Source organism: Sminthopsis crassicaudata, chromosome 4 (genome assembly GCF_048593235.1).
Source record: "Sminthopsis crassicaudata isolate SCR6 chromosome 4, ASM4859323v1, whole genome shotgun sequence".
Classification (NCBI taxonomy): domain Eukaryota; kingdom Metazoa; phylum Chordata; class Mammalia; order Dasyuromorphia; family Dasyuridae; genus Sminthopsis; species Sminthopsis crassicaudata.
The window spans coordinates 227464507-227476906 of NC_133620.1; the positions used below are offsets into that span (position 1 = coordinate 227464507).

Sequence of the window (12400 nt, forward strand, 5' to 3'; positions counted from 1 at the left end):
GCTCTTCCTCCTGTAAGTAAACAGAACAACTTCAATTCTTCTACAATGTAGCCCTTTTTTTCTACCTATTATTATAATTCCCCTAAGCTTTTTCTTTTCCAGCCATGTCCCTCTATCAGTCCTCTCATGCTATGATCTCCAATCCTCTAAGGATCTTTTTTCCCCTCATTGGAATATAATCTTGATTCTAACTATATAAGATTTTATATTTATATTTATAAAAGACACTATAAACCAAACCAAATGTTCCAGTTTGTGGTGTGACTATCAATTTCTAGCAAGATCACTACTTCCCTCCTATAGGTGAACTATTGCAGCTTAAGATAGCATTAGATACTCTTGTTTTTGCTACAGCATTATCACTTTGTTACTGATCTTTTCAATCTAGTAAAACACCAGGACCTGACAAAGTAAGGACTTTACCAGTACTTGTTGAATGATTGGCATATACAGAAAATATATCCTGTTGGAAGAAAAGCCTTTAAGGTGACATTTTGCTCCATTGATTCAAATGGGAGTTTTTTGATAGTCAAAAACCTATACAGACAGTACTCTTATGTTTTCTGTTTTTAAGTTACTTTCCGACTAAATGTGTGATCTCTTATAAAGTGTTATGTGTGAAAGCCTTTCTCATAGTTTGAACAACTGTATCTTCAATATATCTGCAAATTATTCTTCTGAGGATTTTGTAAAGTTTAGAAATAAAGCAATCATTTAGGCCAGTATTTATTGGTATTTTGTCAACTAACTTAAAAAAAAAGTAATAAAGCCTTTATATTTTTTCCCCAAGCACTTGGAATCTGTCCCTTTTTCAGATATTGTGACATTTGACCCCTCAGTCCCCACAAAATCATGACACTTCTAGTACAGGCTTCCAGTATGGTGGATACTTGGTCTAGCCCCTACCATTCTTCCCATCTTTGTCAGCTCTCGTGTCTTTCCTACCTCCTTAGGAAGCATAGCATTGACCATGATATTTCATTCCAAAAGTAATAACTCTTCTGAAGTCATTGATATGAGAAAAAAGCTAGTTAAAGAAATCTTAAAATCTTTCCATTTTTCATTTGTTTAATCTCCTTTCTCCAATTTCATTGTGTTAAATGCTCTTGAATGATCTGACTTAACTGAATCTCTCACCAAGTTTTCTTTAGACTTTTTTCTTCTACTGTTTCTCAACCTTTTTTAAGGATCTGGCAATACTCATGATCTTCTGCCATCCATTTCCATGAAAGTTTTCAAATGAGTTTTTATTTTACTTATTTGTTACAATATAATTGGTTTGATTTTTATAAGTCTGTCTGTTGTTCTCTATGACTTGTTCCTCCCTATTCTCTTTTGAAAAAAAAAATACAATGATCTATAGGCTTTGGCTTCACTCATTTTTTATTCCTGAGCTAACTCTCCGATAGTTAATCATTTGTTATTCCTGAACAAGATTTTCCAGAATATTTTTTGCTCTCCCTCCCCATTCCTATCTTTCTTTTGAAATAGCTTAGTTTTGAAGTAAAAGGTTGATTGGTTGAAGGATCTATTAAACTCATATCAGATTTTCTCCAATTCTTCCCTTCTATAAGGAGACATTAATGTGTAAGCTGCAATTATCCTCATAGGAGTCTTTTTGAAAATGGTTTTCATGATTATTGCAATACCAGATGACGAATAATTCCATTAAAAAGTTTTTTGTTGCCACTGGGACCCAAGATAAAATAAATCCTTTCATATCCTTTATTTGCCTTCCAAGAAGAACCTGTGAGTAATCATTTCATTTAACTATCTCTTCCTTTTCTCTTTTGGTTTTATTTATCACAAGGATAAAGATCACCAACTTAAACAAGAATTTCACAAAACTTTCTTAAAACTATATACTTATCCTTTGCCCACTCCCCTCCCCTTTTCAACATTCTACTTCCATTAACACACAACTAGAATGGTCACATGGAATTGAATGCCATCTTGTGTTGTGATACGGGGGCCACCTGCCAGTGACTGCTGGAGGTTTAACTAACACCTGTACAATGGATCTCTTCATGTGAGAGGAGGATGATGATACAGGGAGACTGAGAGGCAGTTGTGTTGTCTGACCCTCTCTCCTCTTCCCTCTTGCCTCCAATTTATTTCATTCCCAATCCACAAGGAATATCTGCATTAGTCAAGGTTGCTTTGCAACTTCTTCAGATGTTATGATTCACAGCTGTGGAGGCTCTCAGAGAATTGACAGGCCCCTTCACTTAGGCATGGTCTTTAACAATTCCCTGTTTTTTTTTTTATGGATATTTCCTCTCCACAGCATGGTCAGTAAGTTTGTGCATTTGCTGTTATCTGAGTCCGCACACTGAGGAATGCAAGCAGCACTAACATCTCTGGATGGTTGTAGGGTGAGATACTATAACAGGTGTTGATCTTGTGAGATGTCATGGAGGCAGACTTTCAAACGGAGAAGAGGACTATAGTCAGAACAGGCATTTAAGTCTCTTATCAGTCTCCTGGCTTGGCCCTTTGATGTGTTGGCCCATTTAATTACCCCAATTAAAAAAAGTCTTACCGGGTCTCTTCTCCCTTTCCTTCCCCATGGGTAATCGAAGGAACTCTGGAAGGATCCTACTCACCATTCTTGGATGTTGCTGCTGTTTCTTGTAATCCTTGTGCTTCTTATGCCCTACATTGGGCACCATATGTTATGGTACTGGAGCCACCTGCAGTGGCTGCTGTAGATCTAACTCAGACTTGTAGAATGGATCCTTTCATGTGAGAGAATGATGATACAAAGAGACTGAGAGGCAGTTGCGTTCTCTGACCTCTCTCCTCTTCCTTCCAATTTATTTCATTCCCCATCCACAAGGAACATCCGTGTCAGCAAAGGCTGCTTTGCAACCCCTTCAGATGTTATGATTCACAGCTGTGGAAGCTCTCGGAGAATTGACATGCCCCTTCACTTAGGCATGGTCTTTAACAATCAAATTAGTAATCCTATCAGCCTCACTCATCCTTGTCTCCCAGTTCAACTTATTCATTTTTCATGAATTATACTTCTTGTCACCAGTTACACAGAGAGATGATCATATCCTTTATCTTTAATACCACAAATGTTCAATTTCATGTTTTTGAACTCTGCTGGTCACAATCTGTTGGTATCCCACCTTTCCCTCTACTTTGCAATCCCAGACACTGTTTTTTTTATCTTCACTGTAACTCTTCCAATTCCTCCATCTTTAAGTTCTTTCCCAATTCACTACTATCTACTCTCTTCCTCCCTTCCCCTTTCTAACTCTTCAGTAAACCCTACAACTCTACCACTTCTTTATTCTTTTGAATCCCTTACCCATTTATCCTATCACTTATCCTGCCAAAGCTCAACCTTGAATCATTCACATCATCTGTTTCCTTTTGTCTTATTTATGAGCAAAGGGGGGAGGGGGGACGACAAAACTGCTATCTGGGTCTACTTCAAAATTATTCTAGATGATTTCAACTGGACCTTCACTATGTCTATACTACAATGGTTTTTACAATCTTTTTCATACCTCCTCAAACCTGCCATACTTCTCTATCCCCTCTGCTTCACAACTGAAAACCTTATCTAATATTTCACTGGGGAAAAAAAAAGAGGTGATTTATCAAGAACTTCCTCTCAAATGTCAAGAACTTCCTCTCAAATGTCTTCCACTACTCTCTTCTATCACTCTCATCTCATATATGAAGAGATGCCCTCTTTTCTTGCCAAGGCTAATTCTTATGCATACATAAGTATGCATACTATAAGTGATTTGTCTCTGCCATTATCTCTAGCAAATTGCCTCCTCTGTCATCTCTTTTTCCCCCACTAATCATCAATCAATCTCTGTCTTGCTGCTTCTCTACTACCTATGAATATGCACATGTCTCCTTATTCCTCAAAAATTCTTCTATCTCCATTAGGTGGTGTTCCATATCTTTTCTCCCATTTGTGGCTAAACTGTCTACAATAAGTGCTTCCTTTTCCCTTTTCTCTCTCTTAACTCTACCATCTTATTTCTGACCTTATAATTCAACTAAACTACTCCCTTGGCTGATCTCTTAATTGCCGGATTAAATTGTCTTTTCTCAATCTTCATCCTTCTTGGCATCTCTGCAGTCTTTGACACTGTCAGTCATCCGTTTTTTTTCTTTGATTCTGTCTCTCATGTTTTTGTAATATTACTCTCTCCTAGTTCACATTCTATCTATCTGACCACTTTTTCTCTGTCTCCTAGATTTTTACTGTATCTTCATTCAGAAAAGACTGTGCCTGCTAACTATAGGGATCTTCCTAGTATTTGCCTAGGCCCTCTCAATACTGGAGTGAGGCAATTAGGGTTAAATGATTTGCCCAAGTTCACACAGCTAATATGTGTATATAGCCAGATTTGAACACAGATCTTTCTTGACTCCAGGACCAGTGCTCTTATCTCCATAGACCCATCTAGCTGCCCCATGTTGTTTTACTTAATGATCTTATAAACTCTCCTGGCTTAAATTATCATCTCTCAATAGATGATTCTCAGATCTATTTGTCCAGCCTTGACCTCTCTCCTGATCTGTATTTTCACATCTCTAACTCCTATTACACATCTCCAACTGTGTATAAGACATCTATTATTCTGTCTTGTAAATACTGTAATTCATCATGTCCAAATCTAAATTCATTATCTGTCCCTAAAAATTCCCCTCTTCCTAATTTCCCTATTACTGTCAAGGATACCACCATTCTTCCAATCATCCCATATAGATCATCAGACTGAGTACTTTTAAGTATTTATACCATTATGGTGTAAATTAGGGCCACCTGCTATAGCATTTGGACTGAGGACATCCTCTTTTTGTGAATTTAAAGATGAGAGAACTTGTCTTTTTTTTTTTTTTCCTATCCATTGTAGTTCCTTCATTTGGCTATAAATGCCTCCCTAATTGAGTAATTATTTGCTAAACCCACATGTCTACCCTAAACAAAGGAAAAGAAAACCCTTGCACAAGATTTAAGTATTCCAAAAAGATTTATTCAATTGTAGTCTTTACAGTAGGCTAGAAATGGGAATGGGATGGTTATGGGCCTTACATTCTACTACCAGATTGGGGGCCATGGTGTGACCTTTGCCCAGATTATGGTGGTATGGTGGCTTCAAAGATGGTTACCCAGCTTCCTCTTTTTATATAGGAAAAAAAAATCTCATCTCTAATATATGTAAGAGATGGTTGCTTTCTTTTAAGGAGGTTTTAGGATGATGATTAACAGGAAACAAAGTTATTTTCTACCACCCCTTCCAGATCTATGTCTTGGGGTCTTGGAGCACTGGTTATGGAGAATAAGAATAGAACTAGAATGATTCCTCCTTTGTCCAAGTTAGCTAACAAAGAGATGGCCTAGCTATGATGTCATCTAGTCCCAGATGAATATTTTATCTGTGAAATTATTCTTCAGAAAGAGGCTTATTTCTAGGGGTGAAAGCAAAAACAAGGAAATTTAATGCATGTCATTTGGTAAAACAGAATTAATAAGAAATTCTGCCTCCCAAATTATCTGGCAGATGCCAGAAAGGCCTTGAATTGTTCTATCAATCAAATAACAAATCAAAAGGGCTTATGGAGAAGCTCATTTTTGTTCTATAAGATTCTACATTGCAGTTTTAATAGATTACACAAGAAGGGGAAATAAGACCTAAGTTTATTAAAACTAAAATTGCACTAAGACTTTTGAGTCATTTTGTATGAATGTACTGTAGCAATGTATAAATATATGTGTATATGCATATTCTATATAGCAAGCAATACTAATTCATTTACATTCCCCAGATTGAGAAAAGATAACAGTTGCAATTTCAAAATCTAAGAAGCAAAATCATATCCTTATATGCATACTGGGAAGGGTACAGAACTACAGAAAACAACCAATATAGAAAGCATTATAGAAATCAAAGAGAATTTGATGGACATGTCACAAGACAACCATTACCACAAAAATCACCTTTTATGTACTGAGTAAGACCTTTTGCTAAGGATGATGTTAAAGTTCAGATCAGGGCTTCAAAACATTAATTGCTCAAGTCCAGGTTGGAGAAGGCATGATTAGACAGTGTTTTTATATAAGAGTTCTGAGAGTTTAAGAGGACTGCAAGCTTGTCAACAATTTGTCAGAGTGGCCAAAAAGTAGATGTGTCCTTCATTAGTCCCATCCAACAGCATTGGGACTGCAGATGAATAAGAACAAACAGACCATCGGTACTACAGAAATCAGTAAAATGGTCTTTCTTTTATTTGATTTCTATAAGAGCAAAAATTGAGGCAGAGGATTTCGCCATATCCCAGTTACTTGGCTTCAGTTGCAGTGATCTTCAGATCACACCAGTGGAGAATATGGATTCAGTAGTAGTCCTGTGAAAGGCTGTCCTTGAATTTTGCTTACCCCAGTATTATAAGTTCTCATTACTATCCCATATTAATCGATAGGTACCTTGGATCTTTTATCATTTCTACATGAGGGTATCTCAGATGATACAGATAAATGCTGTGAATTTTATAGTATTTAGAAAGCTTATTCTAGATCCCTTCATGTATCAGAGGTGTCTTGTGAGGTAAATGGCTAGAAACCTATAAATGTATAAGCAAAGTCCTGGACGTAATAAGTGGGAAAATTTCCAAGAAGTTAATAAAAATATCTAGAAGTAGTTTACATATGAGTAAAACTTACAATTTTTACAAAAGGGTGCAAACATTAAGGAAATAAAGGGATTAATAAGAGACCATAACGTAAGCCAGGAAGAATTGAGTTCAATCCTTGCTCAGATATTTAACTGTCTCTAATCTTTTGGGCAATCATCTAACCTTTCCAGCTGGTCTTCTCTGTAAAATGGCCATAATAAATGCACTTACCCAACAAGGTAGTTGCGAGAATCAAATGGAATAAAACATGTATTGATTTGCAAACCTAAAAGTGCTCTATAAGTATTATTTTAATTATGGGTAACCTCATTATGGTGTCCAGAAGAAGGGGGATATATTGACAAGCTGGGATAAATTCAGAGGGTAATTGCTGTGGAGAAGGCACTTGAAACACTTCACATTCTACCGTGTTATTGATAAGGATTATACTGGAGAAGATAACACTTTATTGGGGGGACATCTTAAGTATTTAAGGGATCATTATTTAAAAGAATGTATAGAAATTTTCCACTTGGCTTCTGAAGCCAAACGGAAATTATATTAGAATGGGTAGTATGATGAAAAATGATAACCCTCTGCCCAGAAAAAAAAGTGATAGAGTTTGAATATAGATAAAAGCACACTATTTTTTACTTTTTTCTTTTTTTTTTTTTCAGGGTTTGGTTTTTTTGATGGTTTATTTTTGTGAATTCTGTTTTCTTTCACAACATATTTGATGTGTAAATATATTTTGCACAAGTGAATATGTATCACCTATATCAAATTGTTTGCCATCTCATGGAAGAAGGAGTAAGGGAAAACGAGAATGAAATCATTTGGAACTTAAAATTTTAAAAAACTAATTTTAAAAACTTTTTTCATTCAATTGGAAAATAAAATATTTAAAATTTTAAAAAGAAACAATGGGTCGAAATAGCAGGCAAGCAAGTTTAGAATCAATGGGAAAAAAAGTTCTTCACAATTAGAGTTCCTTCAAGCATACTGGGATCCCTATCCCTGGAGATCTATAAACAGAAAATGAATGATCATTTCTCAGTGTTATAATAAAAAAAAGAGTTCTTATCCTGGTATCTGAGAGAGAACCTGTTTGTTTTTTGTAATCTTCATTATTTTATTTTATGCATTTAAGAACGTTACTTTGTGGAAAGGTCCATAAGTTTCACCAAACTACCAAAATAGTCCCTGGAACAAAAAAGGTTAAGAACCCCTAGTATAGAATTTTTTCCATAAAATAGGTTTGCTCAAAAACTGCTGGGAAAATTGGAAATTAGTATGGCAGAAACTAGGCATTGACCCACAATTAACATTGTACACAAAGATAAGGTCAAAATGGGTTCATGATCTAGGCATAAAGAATGGGATGATAAATAAATTAGAAAAACATAGGATAGTTTACCTCTCAGACCTGTGGAGGAGGAAGAAATTTGTGACCAAAGAACAACTATCACAAAGATCACAAAATAGAAAATTTTGATTATACCAATTGAAAAGCTTTTGAACAAATAAAACTAGTACAGACAAGTTAGAAGGGAAGCAACAAACTGGGAAAACATTTTTACAATCAAAGGTTCTGATAAAAGTCTCATTTCCAAAATACATAGAGAATTTAATCTAATTTATAAGAAATCAAGCCATTCTCCAATTCTTAAATGGTAGAAGAATATGAACAGATAATTTTCAGATGAAGAAATTGAAATTATTTCTAGCCATATGAAAAGATGCTCCAAGTCATTATTAATCAGAGAAATGCAAATTAAGACAACTCTGAGATGCCACTATACACCTGTCAGATTGGCTAGAATAACAGGAAAATAAAATGCTGAATGTTGGAGGGGATGTGGGAAAATTGGGACACTGATCCATTGTTGGTGGAATTGTGAATACATCTAGCCATTCTGGAGAGCAATTTGGAACAATGCTCAAAAAATTATCAAATTATGCATACCCTTTGATCTAGCAGTGCTACTGGGCTTATATCCCAAAGAGATTTTAAAGAAGGGAAAGGGACCCGTATGTGCAAAAATGTTTGTGGCAGCCCTCTTTGTAGTGGCCAGAAACTGAGTAGATGCCCATCAATTGGAGAATGGCTGAATAAATTGTGGTATATGAATGTTATGGAATGTTATTATAAAGTAAGAAATGAACAGCGGGAGTATTTTAAAAAGGCCTGGAGAGACTTACATGAACTGATGGTGAGTGAAGTGAGCAGGACCAGGAGATTATTATATACTTCAACAACAATACTATATGATGATCAATTCTGATGGATGTGGTTCTCTTTAACAATGAGATGAACCAAATCAGTTCCTTTTGTTCAGTAATGAATAGAACCAGCTATCCCCAGCGAAAAAACTCTGGGAAATAAGTATGAACCACTACATAGCATTTCCAGTCCCTCTGTTTTTGTCCACTTGCATTTTTTATTTCCTTCACAGGTTAATTGTACATTATTTCAAAGTCCGATTCTTCTTGTGCAGCAAAATAACTGTATGGATATGTATACATATATTGTATTTAACATATACTTTAATATATTTAACATATATTGGTCTACCTGCCACCTGAGGGAGGGGATGGGGGGGAAAAGGGGAAAATTTAGAACAAAAGGCAATTGTCAATGCTGAAAAAAATTACCCATGCATTTATCTTATAATAAAAAGCTATATAAAAATAATAATGAAAAATAAAGAAAATAGATCTGTTACTCCCAGGCTGGAAGTGCAACAGCCACCTATGGGCCCTTCCTTCTCCACTGTGTTTGCCCAGAAATCTTGACCTGCTCATTTTTCACCTAGGAACCAGTTCATCTTTCTGAAGGTAGCCTACTAGCTCCTCAGTGCTGACCACAGTGGTTCCAGACTTAATGTGGACAACTGATTGCCTTTACCCCTTTTGCAGTTCAGAACTCCCAAATACAAATTATCTTATCAATTTAAGCTTTCTTAATAGCATAGATTATAATTATATAGAATTTGTTTTACAGGAGTATGCATTTTGTTATGAGGGTTTGTTTTTTTAAATTATTTAAGGGAAGGCAGAGATAACAAGTGACTGAAAACAAATTTGGTGAGAATTCAAGAAATAGATAATGAATTCTTGCTGTAGATAGATATCTGTTTAGGAAGGCCCACATAATCTCTGAGGTTCTCTCCAATTTGTAATATTCTGTTATTCTGTTTTTTGCATTTTAAAATGTTCCACTGTGTTTAGGAGTGTTTTATTTTATAGGTGAGAAATCACATGAGATAAAGCTCATAGAAGAAACTCACAAACAAGAAATCAGTCGCTTGCAGAAAAGATTACAGTGGTATGCAGAAAATCAAGAACTTTTGGATAAAGATGCTATTCGGCTTAGAGAGGCAAATGAAGAAATTGAGAAACTCAAACTCCAGGTAGTAGTTATAATTTAGTTTGCTTCTGTAGCACTTCTAATATACTATTTTTCTCTGATTCTTCAATTTGTAACAAGTAGTTTTTCATGCCTGGATGTAATCATATATTGCTAGGTATGAACAAGATTTTTGTGTTTATCTCAAATCTTTGATTCTTAACTCAAGCGATATACACATATAGAAGAGCACAAGTCTTAGTTGTAGTAATGTTCGTTTTTGCAAAATAATGCACTGATATTTGATTGTTCTAATACAAGGGCAGAGGGGTGAAAGAGGAAGATGGGAAAGATACTTTTCCCAAATGCTTCTCTTGACAGCTCTCATCCCTCTCCTTTCATCTTCTCTCTCACTTCCCTCTCTTCCCTTCCCCCTTCTTTTCTCATCCTTCTTCTCTTTCCTTTCCTCTTGTCTACTCTCCTTTCCTTTTCCCTCTCCTCTTATCTCCTCTCCTCTCTTCTCTCTCTCCCCCATCTTTATCTTTTTCTCTCCTTCTCCTATGCCTCCAAAATTTTCTCAGTTTCACTCCAAACCTTAAGTCTTATATTTCCTGGAATCTAATAGCTATCCCTAAGGATATCCCACTAAATATGTCTATATATTAAGAACTGAATTGTCATTTTTATTGCACAACTAGCCCTTTCTCTAAACAAATCCATTTTTGTGGATCTTGTGATGATCCTTCTAACTACCTAGACTCAACAGCAATGTTCTTTAACTATTCTTCACCCTACCCCCATATCTCTTCATCTAGTGTCAAGTTTTGTTGATTGCAGTTTTACTATAGCTTACAAATCTGTGTACTTTCCTCCCTCTTTCGTTATCACCATTGTAATTTGGTCTCCAGTTACATTTCAACAGTACTTTTGTAATAGTCTTCTCACTTAGATTCCTACTACCACTTTCTCCCCTGCTGGGACTCTTTCTTCCCAGAAATCAGCTGGAATCAGGATCACTAAACGTCTTTATTCTTGATCTTTTACGATCAAGGTCAGGGGCTTAGGCCTAGCAACCTCACACACACCTTCCTCCCTCAAACACCCAGAGAGACTGACTCAGCATCTCGTTTCAATTCCTCTTCCTCCTACTCCTCCCACACACGTCACTTCCCCCTCTTTGTCCCACCAATCAAGTCAGCACAGAATAGCTGGGGAGGGTCAACCTTCAAACAAGTTAATAGGGAACTGTCCAATTGGCAATTAGTCTTACATGCTCCATTATCCAAGTGCATTGCTCAGTTCTAGCCCTTTACACTCCCCTCCTAAATTTCATCTTTCATCATGTTTTCTGTTTAGCCTAATATACTTTTTGGATCTCCTTGCTTTTATTTATAGTCTTGTCTTGAAACAGACTCTTTCCTCCTTTCCATGACTAAATGAATTCCTTTCCTTCCTTCAATCCTAAAAATAAGTTTTACCCTTTTTATTGACCTCCTTAATTCCTTACCAGAATATGATCTCTCCCCCATTGAATTCCCCATGACACTTTGATGGGGCTCTTTTATTTTCAATCTATGTGATATATAGATAGATAGATTTACTTATTTATATATTTATTTTCCTTATTAGATTACAAACCCTTATCTCTAGTTTCATCATTAAATTCTTAGGGCTTACCACAATGCCTACTGATTTCAGTTAAGCTCTCGATTCTTAATTTACTGCTAACTCCTTCATATCTTTGTTTCAATAGACATTTCATTGTGTTCTAAAGTAGAAGATGTAGCCCATTTGTAGACCCATAAATGTTTGTTGAATTAAATTGCTACCTAGTCCATTCACCACCAGCAAAGAAAAAAAGCAGGCAGTTTCCAGAACTATTGCCTATTGAAACCAGCTGAAGTGTTCTTCCAGGGGCTATACACCATATGCATATTTTACATATTAACAAAACTGTTTTTTCAGTATGCTATTTTCTTGTGGTTAAACAGGTTGAGAAATTGAAAACAGAAGCTGGGAATCAGTCTGCACAACAGAAGTCACGTCTGAAAGACAGAGCAGTTGATGCTAAAAAGATTCAGGATCTTGAACGACAAGTACGTATTAGATTTGATTTCATATTTAAAATATTTTTAATCAATGTAATTTTTTTGGCTCTCTGAGGAAAAATAATTTTGTTTTTCTTTGGAAAACACTAATGATATTATTTTAGATGTATAATTTTCATTGGTATATTTTAACATGGCTCTCTATATGGTTAAAATATTTGTGGTATAGAATTTAAGAAAACATAACAAAGTAGTGAACTATGTTTGTCTGTCTCTCTATGTGTGTGTGTATGCAATTAACACAAAAAATAGGAAATCAAGTGTAATTCTCCAATGGGTAAGTGGTCAATGG

At 35.7% G+C, this 12400-nt stretch overlaps 1 protein-coding gene across 7 annotated transcripts in view; it reads left to right on the forward strand.

Moving 5' to 3' along the window:
• The window catches only part of CEP162 (centrosomal protein 162), a 127685-nt gene that overhangs the window by 93769 nt on the left and 21516 nt on the right, over positions 1–12400 (forward strand). For 5 of the 7 annotated variants that reach the window (XM_074310379.1, XM_074310381.1, XM_074310383.1 and 2 more), the window contains 2 exons: positions 9901–10067; positions 11992–12096. In XM_074310379.1, coding sequence (XP_074166480.1) covers positions 9901–10067; positions 11992–12096 — 272 coding nt within the window. The remainder of the gene's footprint in view (positions 1–9900; positions 10068–11991; positions 12097–12400) is intronic. The other 2 variants (XM_074310380.1, XM_074310385.1) reach the window with 1 other exon arrangement.